This window comes from Eleginops maclovinus, chromosome 3 (assembly GCF_036324505.1).
Source record: "Eleginops maclovinus isolate JMC-PN-2008 ecotype Puerto Natales chromosome 3, JC_Emac_rtc_rv5, whole genome shotgun sequence".
NCBI lineage: Eukaryota > Metazoa > Chordata > Actinopteri > Perciformes > Eleginopidae > Eleginops > Eleginops maclovinus.
In genome coordinates this window covers 14,570,665-14,586,584 of record NC_086351.1, presented here as the reverse complement: position 1 = coordinate 14,586,584, position 15,920 = coordinate 14,570,665, and the positions used below count along the sequence as shown (strand labels likewise).

At 46.8% G+C, this 15,920-nt stretch overlaps 1 protein-coding gene across 6 annotated transcripts; it reads left to right on the top strand.

The window, feature by feature from the left end:
- Positions 1–268: 268 nt before the first annotated feature.
- On the top strand, positions 269–15,452 carry arid1aa (AT-rich interaction domain 1Aa). 6 transcript variants are annotated; one of them, XM_063879115.1, is made up of 20 exons: positions 269–1,478; positions 4,000–4,218; positions 4,323–4,949; positions 5,068–5,163; positions 5,846–6,086; positions 6,598–6,687; positions 6,794–6,964; positions 7,511–7,892; positions 8,005–8,150; positions 8,244–8,329; positions 8,428–8,637; positions 8,720–8,924; positions 9,089–9,224; positions 9,382–9,545; positions 9,652–9,850; positions 10,236–10,361; positions 10,876–10,969; positions 11,126–11,963; positions 12,082–12,212; positions 12,303–15,452. In XM_063879115.1, the coding sequence occupies exons 1-20, from the start codon at positions 558–560 to the stop codon at positions 14,175–14,177; spliced, it is 6,957 nt and encodes a 2,318-aa protein (XP_063735185.1). In that variant the 5' UTR covers positions 269–557; the 3' UTR covers positions 14,178–15,452. The 6 variants fall into 6 exon arrangements, with proteins under 6 accessions (XP_063735185.1, XP_063735184.1, XP_063735183.1 ...); XM_063879114.1 differs by having other exon boundaries at positions 9,376–9,545; XM_063879113.1 differs by having other exon boundaries at positions 9,071–9,224.
- The last annotated feature ends 468 nt before the right edge of the window (positions 15,453–15,920 follow it).

Sequence of the window (15,920 nt, the reverse complement as noted above, 5' to 3'; positions counted from 1 at the left end):
TACTCTTCCCTGATCACTCATGAAATAAACTAGTACAATTATTTTGTTTTATTGAGCGGTTGGTTTGGGTACATAGTTATTATATGTTAGCAACACTACATTGGTAAGTTGTTTCAACATTAGACTATCTTCGTGTGAAGAAAATATTCCACCTATGGGGGGAAAAAGACAATGTGGTGGTAAGAAAAAAGTCCAGTCCGCATTGGAGTGGATCCAGTCCATGTCTTGCAGCCATCTGTTCGGCTCAGTAAAATGGCTGTATGTAGCGGAGCCTCGTGTTGGTTGGGTCTGCTCCCTGCCTCTACCCGGACTCAGTAACACAACTCCCACAACAATTTCTGTCGCTTTTTTACGCATTGTATGGAGCGTCCATCATATTTCTAACCCATTTACGGAACCGGAACCGGGATGGCAGCCGGATTCGGTCCGGTATGAGGGTGGGAATGAATCGGCTCAAGGATAAATGGTTATAAACAATTATTTATATTCAATGCTAGCTTTTGATTGTGACTGACTCGCCGAGAGAGGGAGAGAGAGGTGGGGTGGGGGGGTATATCATGGCCGCTCAGGTCGCCAGCGCCGCAACTCTTAACACTAGCCCGCCTTCCGAACTCAAAAAGCCGGATCGAGACCCAAAGGAGGATTCGGTACCGGGGGAGAAGCAGTCAGACAAAAAGCAGCCGGGCTTGGGCAGCGGATCGCCGGGCCGGGGAGATCTGCAGGACGGGGCCGACGGTGGAAATGCAGGGGGAGGAGGGGAACCTGAGATGAAGAACGGGAATGGGAACCCGCCCAGGGCTAACAATAATAACCAGAATGACTCTGTCGGAGCGGAGGGAAATAACCATCCCGGTTTGGTGCATCACCACGGCACCGCGTTTCCTCCTCCTTCTTACGGATATAGTCAGCACTACGGTCGGGCCCCTTTTCATCAACATGGCGGACAACAAAGCCCTGGCATGGCAGCTGCTGCGGGTCCGGTCGTTCAGTCGAGCAATATGATGGAGCCGTATCAACCTAATTCACATGAGCATGGCTTTTCTAACCATCAGTTTAACAATTACAACCAGTTTCCGAACAGAACTCCCTATCCGGGCCAAGCGTACGGTATGAACTCCCCTCGCAGTACCCAGGCGCCGACAGCTGGGGGGCAGCCAGCTAACGTTAAGCAGCAGCCACCACCGGGAGGACCAACAGCAATGGCTGGATCTTACAGTAATCAGAGATATAATATTGGGAACCCTCAACCCACATCCACACCGACACTCAACAAGCTCCTGACCTCCCCCAGCTCTACGCGGGGTTATCCAAACTACCCGTCTAACGACTACAGCAGCCAGGAGGGAGCTAATAAGGGACCAGCAGACATGGGCAGCAGCGGGCTGTATGGAGGGAGCAACCCAGGCTGGCAACAAAGAAGCCTTCACCCGTCGCCTATGAGCCCGGGAATTGCCGGGCAGCCGCTCGCTAGAAGCCAGGTAAAGTCTCATTATTACAGGAACATGGTGTGGGCTTTAGCACGTCTCCTTCCCTCCTCCTAGCTACAACGTAGCAGGCCAGCCATTGTCTGCTACTAGTTCGCAAAGACTCTAAAATGGCTGCCTCTCGTGTGTGTTTTTTTCCTTTTACACCACACGGTTTAAATAATTGCTGTTTTTAATATATCGATAACGGTATGTAGCAATGCAAGAGCTCCGCTTGATGAAGATATACGTTGTTGAAACGATGTAAGGACGTTCAGACAGCGAAGAAGGCCCGACTTTGAAAAGGGGCGAAAATACTCGCCGAAGAGCAACGACTCGTTTTTTCTCCCATAGATTTTGTACTCGTGTTTTACCTTGAATTTACAACGTATTATGGTATAAATGGGCTTGTTTTATACGGGTATATACATTATAAGGTGTCCACACATTAGTTTTATATAGTTTTGTATAAGGTCACGTTTATATTGTTTTCTTGTCTGATAAACTATAATTTTGTGGCTATCGCGGAAGGAATGTGTTGCATGCCGAATCAGCCTCAGACGGTTAGTTAACTGGCTAATATAACTTCAGTTTAAATAATTTAAATGCCCTGTAAAAAATATCAGTGAATGGTGGTAATTATTACATTTTGGTCATTTCTTAATTAAAGTACTTTCCTTGTGCAGCATAGCTGCTGGGCTTCCCATTGTATGTTGCCTGTAAACAGTCAGCTCAGCCATATCAGTGAGTGGCTGCAGATTGCAGTTTGCACTGGGATTTGAATTGTGGAGGTAAAATCCTGCTGTCAAAGCCAGGAGATAGTTGGTCTTTGGTTGACATGCTAGCTGTAATCTGATTGGCTCCTCATCCGCTGCTCATGGCCATTACTAATTACATGTGATGCAGGGCAACAGTTGCTGATAAGAACACCATTAATTCATCAGAGGGTCACAAGAAGGATTGCTTTTTCACTCCTCAAATCTGCTCCTGTTTCACTTTCAACCAATCAGATAGTGTTGGAGTAAACTGGGTCATGTGTAACATGTGGTTTTATATTTTACATTTGATCATTTGTCAAATATTGCCCCAAATTACAATGAAAAAAACCCTCTGTTTGAACACCAAGCAGCATAGTTTACCATGAGCACCAGTCCCATCACATACCATGTAGCTAGATTTCCCTAAAAAGGAACATGTATGTCAACTTCACCCTGCATTCATATATACAATTTGTAGAGTGTCTGTTGTTTGTATCAAAAAAGATGAAATATTATGGCATAATTACAGCCGTTTCATGTTTTCAACACCATGGCTGAAGACACTACTACTAATGAACACTGCTACTCTATTCATTCATAATCTTTTCTTTTTTTCCCCATCAATTTGCATAACATCTTATTTGTTATCTTTTGATTCTCTCTGTAAACAAATTATAGAGCGATAGACCTCTTTGTTTCATATTACAACTTCTAACACTGGAGCAAAAGGCAAATTTGACCACTGCCTGTGAGGATTTGTGTGAGTGTGTCGCTGCTGTGTCTGGCATGCCACACTAGTTTGACTGTGTGACTGCATAGAATTCCCCCCAATCCTCCCTGCAAGCCAATCAAAAGGCAGTCCACCATCTCTCACTTGCCAAGGGAGTTTCCTCTCTGTCTTATGCAGATTAGCCATGTGCTGCTCTTTATTTATTTCACTTCATTATCTCAGATCTGCAAAATGTCACGTAAGGCTTTTTGCATAGTATTTCTAAAGAGCTGTTGTTAACCTGAGGAGGCTCTCCTCAGAAAGTGCACATGTGGGAATTCACTTCATGTAAGGGGATACTTAAAGTTTTCAAGAAGATACTTTGAGTTTTCTAGAAGATTTTTCTTGTGTTGAAATTATCTTAAAATTCCTGACCTTTTTAGGTGCTAAATTATTTTGATGGAGATGAGGTAATAATTTCATACTCACCGTAAGGCACTAGCATAGTCACTACGTCAACGACATTGGTGATTTATTAGAAGATAGTTTTTTACCTGAGAACAAAAGTTTCAACTTACTGTGGCCTTTTAAACGGAGTAGGCTCTTGAGCATTTTTCTCTCTCTCCTGCTTTTTTGAAAGTACTTCGCTCATTTCTGGTGTCATTCATCCAGAGCCAAACTGCCTTCTCTAGGGGAAAAAAAGCTACTTGGACCAGGCTCAAAACAGGAGCACAGCTGGGATATGTTTAAGATTGGGCAGACTGCCCTCCATTCGAAAGTAGATATATATAGCTCTGTTGACTTCCGAAACTATTGCAAAGTGAGGTGAAAAAAATCAGGGTAATGACCGTGGGAAATAAGGTGAAAAGGCACAATTTCCTCATTCATTGAAGCTTGTTTTCACACTTTGCGTTTCAGAAGTTAAATAGTGTAGCCAAGTAGTTTATGGAGACAGTTTAATTGACTATATAAGAATAAAGAGAGCTGCATGTAAGTTGTATGTCTTGATTTCTCCAATGCTGTTTTGTTGTTGACTTAATGTATTTTCTTGGGTTTTTTCAATCTCCAGCCACCTGTTCCTATGGACCCAATGGGAAAAATGAGAGCTCAGCCATATGGAGCAGGCAGTCCATACAGTCAGCAGTCACAGCAGGGACCTCCCACAGGTCCACAACAGGGGCCAGGTTACCCTGGTCAGGGTTATGGCCCTCCAGGTCCTCAAAGATTTCCAGTGGGAATGCAAGGACGTTCACCTGGAGCCATGGGTAGCGTGCCGTATGGTCCTCAGGTATTAAACGCATCTTATCTTATTCAGAACCGAGTCCTCAGTGACTCGTTTTGTCTGCAGTGTTTTCAGTTGTTTGAAGTCTTGTGTTTGTGTATTCTGTGTAGATGGGATCTTATGGACAGCAGGGACCAGGAGGCTATGGCCCTCAGGGCCAGGCACCGTATTACAACCAGCCCGGCCAGGCTCCTCACCCGAGCCAGCAGCAGACCCCTTACTCCCAGACCCCACCAGGACAACCGGGGGGCCAGACGCCTTACCCAGGGCAAACCCACCCTGCACCAACTTCTGCTTCACACACCCAGGGAGGACAACCCTATCAGCAGCCTCACATGCCCTCACAATCCCAGGGGCCTCTGCCAGGCCCATCCCAAGGGCCTCCACAGTCTCAGCCACCTTATTCCCAAACCTCAGCTCCACAATCTGGCCAGTCTCTCTACGCCCAGCAGCAGGGTCCTCCCAGTCAGGCTCCGTCGCAGCCAAGTTCCCAGGAACCCCCAGGATCCCAGGGCCAGTCCAACTACCCAGGGTCCACACAGGGGCAACAGCAGCCCCCCTCGCAGCAGCAGCAGCAGGCACAGCCCCAGCCTACACAGCAGCCACCAGGACACAGCCAACACCCACAAGGCCAGCCTGCAGCGTACCCTCAGAACCCGCAGCAGCAGCAGCAGCAGCAGCAGCAGCAGCAAGCACAACAGTCACCTTATCAGCGGTTTCCTCCTCCACCACAGCAGGTACTACCCCCCCAGTCCGGCATCATAGCTATCATACTAAATGATATTACTGTGATCACATGCTTGCTGTCCTGTAACTCTGGCAGTATACTTAAGCATGTGTTCTGGTGTCTTTTAGGAGGTATCCCAGGACTCATTTCAGTCCAACACCCCTCCATCCACACAGCCTAAATCTGGCCCAGAGGACAGTCAAGGCCGCCCCTCCAGCCTTCCGGTCAGTTTCTTCTTAAGTCTCTGCTGGAATATTAAAAGCCTTACACATTTTATTTGCTTTTCACTCTGAAAAGAGGGCAAGTTTCTATAACTGTCCTTGTTTAAATTCCAAAGGACATATTAATCTGTCAATATATCAAATATATGACAATGAGACCCATCACTTACATTCCCCTTTAAATGTCAGCTATTACTGGTTTAAAGCTTTCATTTTGCCTACCATTTGTGTTGTGACTGCGTCCGTCCCTTAATGATATAAGACTTTGCGCTAAAGCGGTTTTTGAGAAACATCTGTGTAAAAGGTGCCGCGTAAATGAGTACATATCAAATGAACACAAGACAGTTTGTTTGTGTATTAAAATCACATGGCAAGGCTGCTGCTACATGCTGACTCAGCTGGCATCCTACAAGCCTTGGTAACCATGACAACCCCTGGCCCTAATGCACACTCATTTTTTTTTTCTTTGAAAAAGATAAATAAGGACAAAGGCCTCTGGGCGTTTGTGTGCTTGTGTGTGAGTGTGTAGTATCTGTATGTGTGCCACTGGTATCTAAACAACAGAGCAGGAATTGCAACCTGCTGATACTACAGCCGGAGTATTAAATACAGTACAGTTTTCTTTCTTTTCTAGAATATTTCACGTTTGTGACCTTCCTTCTGCCCTTCCTGTTTTTGTTTTCAGGACCTGTCAGGGTCCATCGATGACCTGCCTACAGGTGCAGAGAGCGCCCTGAGCCCCGGTGTAAGCACGTCAGGTGTGTCGAGCAGCCAGGGTGAGCAGAGTAACCAGGCTCAGTCGCCCTTCTCTCCTCACACGTCTCCCCACCTGCCAGGCATCCGAGGGCCTTCACCATCACCATCTGGCTCCCCTGCCAGCGCCAGCACGCCCCGCACAGGACCGCTGTCACCCGCCAACATGCCAGGTGGGCTGATCCCTCACACACTGAAATTAGACATATGATCATTAGCAGGTTCTGACATTCTGAATAATTTTCATTACAAAACATGCCAAAAGATTTTCTAAACATTTAGTGGATAACACTATAATGCTATTCTCTTCTATTGACTTTATTGAAGCCATAATGCTTTCTAAAAAAATCTATGCATTCTTACTTACTCACCCAATAGGTCCCGCAGTAAATGCTTACCAATCCTAATTGTATCACTTGCCCTAGTTTTCTTTCTAAGGTTACTGAATTTCTCCATTGGTATCTTGCAAAGAGGTGATGATGCTTTATTTGGTGGAAAATAAGTTTATCCACCCTTTAAAAATTGAATCCATTAGAATGTTTTTCAACCACATCTTTAGTATAGGGAAATACTACTTAACTTTCTACTTAAAATGTGGTAACTGGTCAGCACAGTACCTGGAAAGTCAATACTTGTACCACTTTCAACTGGCACTAAATTAACTTATTATATTATTATTTGTAGGGACCCAGATGCCTCCCAGGCCATCGAGTGTGCATTCAGATGGGAGCCTACATCCTGCAATGAGCCAGTCTCCCATGGCGCAGGACAGAGGTATGCTGCAGTCAAAACGCAAAGTGTACATACAGATTACCACGTCAACAGTGTTCAATGCAGAAACTGATTCTGAGCACTCTCTCCGTCTCTTGCCCACTTTCAGGGTTTATGCAGAGAAACCCTCAGATGCCCTCTTATGGCTCCCCCCAGTCAGCCTCTGCACTGTCCCCGCGACAGTCCTCAGGGGGACAGATGCATCCTGGGATAGGCCCATATCAGCAGAACAACTCCATGGGTGGTTATGGACAGCAGGGGGGACAGTATGGCCCGCAAGGTGTGTACTTTTAAAGTGTCTTCAATATGTTTTACTTGAAGAGAGATTTATTTACTTTATAAATAATGTTCTGATGAATTGGAAGGATTAATTATGTCATGGGCTTTAGAGGAGGATGTTGTTAATGGTTTTCCACTTAGTTTACTTATATATCTGAGGTTCTCTAGTGTTTGTTTTCCATTTGGAAAACCTATGGAGTATATCTCCCCTGCCTCATAGGAATACCATGCTATGGTTGGTCCCTCCCTCTGACTCTGTTGCAGCTATTTATAGCTGTGAAGCAGAGAGTCAGCTGACGTAGCAGAGCCTCCTGTCAGTAGAGCTGAGACTGTGACGAAGGCTTGTTGCTCAGGGTGCATAGCTCTCTCTGCTAGCACACTGTAGGAAAAACGTCTGCATCACATAGCTCTCAAGTACAAGACTATTGTAGCTCCAAAAACCCTAATTTAAAGTGAACACTGTTGCAGTGATTTTTCAAAACCAGAATACAGCCACAGCCAAGTGATTTCTCTCCCTGATAATCTTTTGTTAAAATTACATCCTTAGGTTATCCTCGGCAACCTGGCTATGGCAACATGCCCAATGCAAACTACACTGGCCCGGGCATGGGCCCAATGAACGCCATGGCAGGACAGGGTGGGGGGCCGCCTTATCCCGGCATGCCCCCCGGAAGGATGCCTCCTCATCAAATGGGGGCACGTCCCTATGGTCCTAGCATGGGCCCTAGCATGGGCCCTAGCATGGGCCCTAACATGGGCCCTAACATGGGCCCCAACATGCCTCCTAACATGGGCCCCAACATGCCTCCTAACATGGGCAACATGCCACCCCAGGTAGGCTCAGGCATGTGCCCGCCTCCAGGCATGAACAGAAAGCCCCAGGACCCCTCTGCCATGCAGCATCCTGCCACCAACTCCATGCACAACAGGTAGGTTAACAAGGGATACTCTGTTCCCCTCACACTCGCCCTCTGATATGAGATACCTGTTCCATACTTTGTCCCTTTTTATGAAAACAAGATTTATTTTTCCTCTGACCAGGATGCCTGGATACGCCAACATGTCTCCAGGAATGATGGGCTCCGGCCCACCCTATGGCCCTCCTATGAACAACATGCCCGGAATGATGAACCCTCAAGGTGGATCACCTTATCCCATGGGTCCGAACATGGCCAATAACTCGAGTGGTAAGTTGTCTAGAGATGACCAGCCTAGCTTTGTTCTCTTGTTTGTAATGTGGCATTTTAAGAGCTAATTCCTATCCCTACCATTGTTTCAAGGTATGGCCCCCAGTCCTGAAATGAACAATAAGATGAATAACAAAGTAGACGGGGGTGCAACACCCAAGGCGGAGCCCAAAGCCAAGGTAACCTAACGACCACATGTTGTGACAGCATTACATTTAAAACTTTAGATAGCCTTAAATGTTTACAATTCCATTATTTTCTCCTTTTTAAAATATAGAAGTCCAACTCTTCGACCACTACCAATGAGAAGATAACACGGCTGTATGAGTTAGGACCGGAGCCGGACAGAAAGATGTGGGTGGACCGATATTTGGCTTTCGTGGAAGAAAAAGCCATGACCATGACCAACCTGCCCGCTGTGGGCCGCAAACCCCTCGATCTCTTCCGGCTGTATATGTCAGTCAAAGAGATTGGAAGCATGGCACAGGTTAATACTGCGTTTATGAATGAAAATAATTTCAAGACTATTCCTCCCTATTCTAAATATTTTTTGTTTGTGTATCTCCAAGGTGAATAAGAATAAGAAATGGCGTGATCTGGCCACTTCCCTGAATGTGGGTACATCCAGCAGTGCTGCCAGTTCTTTGAAGAAACAGTACATCCAGTGTCTGTACGCCTTTGAGTGCAAAATTGAGCGCGGCGAGGACCCTCCTCCTGAGATTTTTACAGACAACAAAAAGAACCAAGCTGCTAAGGTCCAGCCACCCTCTCCAGGTTAGAGCTGCACTCAATTCCAATCAAACACATGTTTAAGTGCAGTTTAAATGAATGCACTTGCCTACAAACATAACCTGTGTTTTTGAGTGTAATTAAAGTCATGTACCATGTCTGTGTGTTCCTCTCTTTATTTCAAACTGAAGCGTCCCTCTGCTCCACAGCTGGGTCAGGTTCTCTACAGGGTCCACAGACACCCCAGTCCACCAGCAGCTCCATGGCTGAGGGGGGGGACCTTAAACCTCCCACCCCAGCCTCCACTCCTCACACCCAGATGCCCCCAATGCCACCCGGGTCCAGGTGAATGTCGTTTAACACCCCTGACTTTACCGTTTGGTCCTAGATTTAAAAAAACATTTTGATAAGAGAAACTAATTTCTTTCTGCCTCTTCCTCCCTCTCTCCCACCTATCTCCTTATTTCCCCTCCTCCTCAACCCTGCTTCTCACTAGGAGCAGCGTTAACCTGCAGGACCCCTTCTCTGAAGGAAGTGACCCTGCTTTCCCCAGGAAAAACATGACGCCCAACTCTGCCTACCAGTCCGGCATGAACACAGCGGACGTGCAAGGGCGCATGGGCTCCTACGAACCCAACAAGGACCCCTTTGGTAACATGCGCAAAGGTGGGCACACTGATGAAATCATGTGGTCCTAGAAACTAAACAACTATCTATATTACCAGGTCAGTTAGTCTATTATTAATGCAAATTATTTTGAATGCATTTCCAGTCGGAGAACACTTCCTACCTGCTAACCAGAGCTCTAACAGCGGGGTGGGGGACCATCAGCAGCAGCAACCGCCACAACCACAGCAGCAGCAGCAGCAGCAACATCAGCCTCCATTCAACAGAGGACCGCCAGGGGCCATGGGCACGATGCCCATGGGGCCCAGACAGCAGTATCCCTATGGACCAGGCTACGACAGGAGGTAAGAATCAGTGATTAAAAGATGATATTTTCAAGGTCGTTGAACACTGATTATAACCAGCAGCTATTTTTATGATCAGTCACACCTAAAAGTTCTTATGCAGGTCATAAAAGGTCATCAAATTTCAAGAATTGGGTGATGGGATTGGGCCAAGGAGTCAGCTAGCTTCTTACACATTATACTCGGCTTTGAGTTGATGCCATGGATTGACATGGTTTTGTTATTGAAACTTAACCAAAAAACACCCTCCAAATTCAGTCAAGACATCTGAAAGAACCTTTTTGCCACCAAAGTATTCCTGTTGTAGTGGGATCAGAACCTTTTATTATTCTTGTTTTGTGAAGATATTTTAAAATGTACTATGTGTAATATTCTGCTTACTCAGACCGGAGCAGGTAATGGGCCCAGAGGGCAACATGGGAACCAGTGCTCCTCAGCCAAACCCTATGATGCCTGCCAACGCCGACGCAGGGATGTATTCGCCAAATCGCTTCCCACCACAGCAGCCACGGTCAGTACACATGGCACCTGTGAATGGAAACTGTTCAAACTTCATACAAAATATATGTACATTTTACAGAAGTATACTATCTTGACAAATATACATTCATAACATTTCAATTTAAATTCAGTGCTATCCTTCATGGGTAACATTTTATCTCTACATCCCAACAGTTGGTTTATTGTGTGTGGGTGTGGTGATGGAAGCACAAGTCACTTTGGAATGAAATGTGAATACCATTTAAAAGATTACTCTACCCTGTTTTATGCCAGCTAGTTTTGTTTCCAAAACTAGTTTTGTTTTTCTATTTAGCACAATGTTTAGACAGTATTATAGATATAGGGAACGAATCCTATTGAAACAACTGTGATGTGTATAAAAACTATTATGAATAATGAGTATGTAAAGTTAAAAAAAAAATACAAACTGTGGATGTCTTTAGCTCACAAGACACTAAGACATAATGTGGCATAATGATAAAAAATGCATTTGTGATCACACTGACGAGGCATTATGTTTGCAGGCATGATTCCTATGGTAATCAGTATCCTGGACAGGGAACGCCCCCTGGAGGCTCCTACCAAAATCAGCAGCCTGGAATGTACCCACAACAACAGGTCAATGATTCATCTGCACTACACTCACTCACACGATGCTCAAACAATGTATTGACTTAGTATATATTTTTCTCTTTCCCAAGGATGCCATTAGAAAGCGGATTGTACTGTAATGGAGTGAAAATAATTGTCTCCCTGTACCTTTTTGATGCGTAGGGTTACAAGCGTCCTGTGGAAGGGGGTTATCCTCCATCAAAACGTCATGAGACGGAGTACAGTGGGCCCTTCCATGGCGGACAACAACCTCCACAACAGCAGCAGCAACCAGGAGGGGCCCCTGCACCCTCTTCAGGACAGCAAGACTCGTACAATCAGTACAGCGGCAGCGGGCCCTACCCCGGCCCTGATCGGCGTCCACCTGGCCCAGGCAATCAGTTCCCATTCCCCTTTGGCCGTGAACGTATGCAGGGATCAACGGGGCCCAACGCTCAGCCCAACATACCCCCTCAGATGATGCAGCCAGGCCCAGAGGGTCCTCAGGGAGGTATGTGGCAGGGGCCGCGAGACATGAACTATCAGAACTACCCTGGTCGGCAGGGTGGCGGCCCACCCCAGGGGCCCGGTTACGTTGCCATGAACCGCTCGGAGGAGATGATGTCGTCAGAGCAGCGCATGAATCACGATGGCCAGTGGGGGGGTCAGATGGGCCCTCGGCAGCCTCCTTATGGTCCAGCGGGGCCCGGCCAGCCAATGCCTCGCTCTGTACAGTCCACCTATCAGTCCCTTCAGGGGGTTCAGAACCACATTCCACAGGTGTCCAGCCCCACCTCCATGCCCCGCCCCATGGATAGCAGGACATCACCGAGTAAATCTCCTTACATGCACGGAGTCATGAAGATGCAGAAAGCCGGCCCTCCAGTGCCTGCATCTCACATAGTGCCCCCTCCGGTGCAGTCGCCCCTAATAAGGCGGGACATGCCTTTTCCCCCGGGCTCTATAGAAGCCTCCCATCCTATCCTGAAACCACGTCGAAGACTCACCGTGAAAGATATTGGTATGCCTACAATTAAATAATATAGTGTATTTAAATATTAAACCTCTCTATTATTGAGATCACTCTACTGCAAACTATATTGTTCTAAATTGTTGCTTTTTCTGTCTTGAATCCTTAGGGACCCCGGAGGCATGGAGAGTCATGATGTCTCTAAAGTCTGGTTTGTTGGCTGAGAGTACGTGGGCCTTAGACACCATCAACATCCTCCTGTATGATGACAACAGTATTTCCACCTTTGATCTCAATACGGTGAGACTTAATGACTGTTTATAACAATCACTATGCACGGTATGCTTAGCGATCATGTCTCATATCTGCCAACCTATGCTCTTTCCTCAGTTACCCGGCTTACTGGAGTTGGTGGTTGAGTATTTCAGACGCTGCCTCATCGAAGTCTTTGGCATTCTGCGGGAGTATGAAGTGGGAGACCCTGGCCAGAGGACACTACTTGATCCTGATGCCTTGAAACGAGACTGGGACAGCACAGAAGGAGAGGAGCCTGGGCCTGAGGATATGGAACAAGAGGAAGGAGAAGATGATGAAGAGGAAGAGGAGGAACAAGAAACCGAGGGTCCAGTGCGTGTGAAAGTAGAGGAAGAGCAGTGCTCTGAGTCTCAGGGTCAAGGTGAGAAGACCGAAGATGAGGACAAGAAGAACAAGGGTGCCTCATCTGACCAGACGGGCTCATCGCAATCCTTAGCTGCCCATGAAAGACCCCAACAGGCCAGCAAGTTTGACAAGTTCCCTCTAAAGGTGATACGAAAGAAGGACCCATTTGCAGCTAGCCAGTCCAATAATCACGGCAAAATGCAAGAGTTTGACAGCGGGTTAATTCATTGGAGCGCTGGCGGGGGAGACTCAACAGAGCACATCCAGACTCACTTTGAGCCACGCAAAGACTTCTTGGAACCACGACAACGAATATGTGTTCCCTCAAATTTGCTGAAGCAACGCGTCCCAGAAGTGTCCCTGGAAAATTGTTTGCTAACTGATGAAGAGGAAAAGAAGAATCAGGATGAAGAAGAAGGGTCAAAAGAGACTTCTTCCTCTGAGAAAACTGCAGAGACAGAGAAGGCCAGCCCCTCTCTGGACAATGAGGAGGAGAGAAAAAATGATTCTGAGACAAAAACAGGGGAGAAAGTTGATCACCAGGAGAATAATCGACCCATTCCTACCCTTGACATTCTTTTAACCCCGAGGGCAAAGCAGACTGGCACCATCCTGGAAGATGAGCCTCACAGTAAAGACGAGGGGCCGCTCATCGCACTGGCTACCTGGCAGGACTCTTTAGCCCGCCGCTGCATTTGTATCTCCAATATTGTCCGCAGCCTCTCCTTTGTGCCAGGCAACGACCACGAGATGTCCAAACATCCTGGGCTGCTTCTGCTGCTGGGCCGCCTGATCCTGCTTCATCACAGGCACCCTGAGCGCAAGCAAGCACCGCTCACCTACGAGAAAGATGAGGATTCAGAAGAGGGCATGGGCCAAAGGGACGAATGGTGGTGGGACTGCTTGGAGCTCCTGAGGGAGAACACACTGGTCACTTTGGCGAACATCTCAGGCCAACTAGACCTCTCGATCTACCCCGAGAGCATCTGCCTGCCTCTGTTGGATGGTCTTCTCCACTGGTCTGTTTGCCCATCGGCAGAGGCCCAGGACCCGTTCCCCTCCCTGGGCCCCCACAGTGCTTTGTCACCTCAGAGACTGGTGCTGGAAACACTTAGCAAACTAAGCATCCAAGACAACAATGTGGACCTCATCCTGGCCACTCCGCCATTCAGTCGGTTGGAGAAGCTATACGGGAACCTGGTGCGGCTAATCGGAGACAGGAAGGTTGCCGTCTGCAGGGAGATGGCTGTGGTCCTACTGGCCAACCTGGCCCAGGGTGATAACGTCGCAGCCCGAGCAATCGCGGTGCAGAAAGGCAGCGTGGGGAACTTGCTTGGCTTCCTGGAGGACAGTCTGGCCGCCACGCAACTCCAGCAGAGCCAGAGCTCTCTGCTACACCTACAGGGAATGCACTTCGAGCCCACAAGTCCAGACATGATGCGGCGAGCTGCCCGGGCGCTGCACGCCTTAGCCAAGGTGGAGGACAACCACTCAGAGTTCACACTACAAGAGTCCCGACTCCTCGACCTTTCAGTGTCTCCCCTTATGAACTCACTGGTTTCTCATGTTATCTGTGATGTACTCTTTTTGGTGGGCCAGTCATGACAGCTGTAGGGAGCCATGGCTCCACCTTTTGGGGGGTTTTATCCCCAATTCCCTCTTCCCTGGAAACCTGGCTTGTGTGTGTTAACAGGGCAAGGAAAGTTCAAGTGACTGTCTTTAATTTATGAAATCCTTCAGACTCCATTCTCTGAGCCCTCCGCAGGCCGTCCTTGCTCGAGGAGGGCTATCACAGAGCTGTGTGGGATTACAAAACCGGAGAGATGCCCACAAAGTGACACTACTTGCAACATGAATGCCAACTGGATGACACGGAGCAGAGCACAGCGGTTGGGAGACTGTTCTGCACTTGGGGGGAAAAGTACTTTTTAATAAAGATGAATAAATAAATAAATAGCTGAAAAACAAAAACTGTAACCAAAGTTGCTGTCTCGTTTACAGTGAGTTTGGGAGACACAGCGTGCCCTAGCTCTCCCCTCGAGGGCACAATGAGTCTGTAACTGGTTGACGTTCAGAGGTGAAACAGACTGACAAGTGGCCTACTGGTTATAGTTGCTGTAGTTGGATTTTCACCAGTCAGCCCGACAGTAGACTAAGTGCTGTCAATAGACACCTTCACCGGGGAGGCCTGTGCAGTGTGCAGTAGATTGTAGGACATTTTCTGTACCGTACTGCTCTTGAGTGTAAGCATTCTGTATCACACGTTTCACACAGAAGCAGAAGATGCAGCTCTTCTAGAGTTTTTGAGGTCATTTTTAGTTTGGTGTTAAACAGAAAATGGCTTTCTTCCCCAAAGTATCAAGAACCTACAACACCCTTACCTCCTCTTATCCCTTGATTGTATGAATACCCTTATGAAAAGAAATCACCTCTTAGGACTGGTTTTCAACTTCAAATACAGCTTTGCTGTGGTGTATATATAATGTTGTACATTACACTTCCTTTCTCTGTGTCTGTCTCTGTCTGTGTCACTATTCTCACACTTGTTATTGGTGAGGGATTGAGGCTGACGTGGTGTGGTCTGTGACCTCCAGTCCCCACCGTTTAGACCCACATCTCCGGTCTCCACAGCTCCGTAGTATGGCAGACACGGCTAAAACTTGTTATCTCCTGGTACAACAAAAATAAACTAGATGAAGTACACATTTGACAATTTTTCTTCAGTCATGGATTCTGCATATTTGTATTTCAGACTATGTAGCTAAGACAACATGTAAATTCCTCCCTTTCCCTTTTTTGGCTCAATGAATATCATTTATTCAGTATGAAATCTTTATACTATATGTTCCACGTGGTAAGAATAAATGTACATTAAATCTTCGTAAGCTGTTTGATTGTTTTGTTCTTCTGGAAAAGTGACCTCAAACTAATATGTGAAGAGAATTTCTGAAGAATGTGTTTCTTCACCTCAGTGCTCAGGAAACCCTGTCCTACTCAGCAGGCTCAACTCTTCAAATGGAAATTACTGTTTACATTAGCAGCTTCATTACTGTTTCTGTGTTTTAGTAAAAAAAACTAGTTGCTAAATCAAACTATGGTGCCATCTGTGAATAGTCTCGCCTAACTTCCACAGGCTAAATAGCATAAAGCCTTAAGGAGGGCCACAAGTGAACTCTGTATACATTTTAATATTCATCAAGATCCCCACGATAGCTAAACATTTCAGGTAAAGCTTTATCCGGGGTCAAACAGAAACCCCTTCATGATCGATTTAGTAAACATCAGAAAAGCACACTTGTATTCACATTTTGTGTATTGCCAGTTGGTATTTTTTGTTGCTGTTTAGGT

What these genes read in the sequence shown, in the direction of transcription:
- arid1aa (XM_063879112.1), top strand. Translation starts at nt 558, where the DNA reads ATGGCCGCTCAGGTCGCCAGCGCCGCAACTCTTAACACTAGCCCGCCT. An exon ending in TTCCTCCTCCACCACAGCAG is followed by an intron (nt 4,950 to 5,067) that starts GTACTACCCCCC and finishes GGTGTCTTTTAG; the next exon opens with GAGGTATCCCAGGACTCATT. An exon ending in GGACCAGGCTACGACAGGAG is followed by an intron (nt 9,851 to 10,235) that starts GTAAGAATCAGT and finishes CTGCTTACTCAG; the next exon opens with ACCGGAGCAGGTAATGGGCC.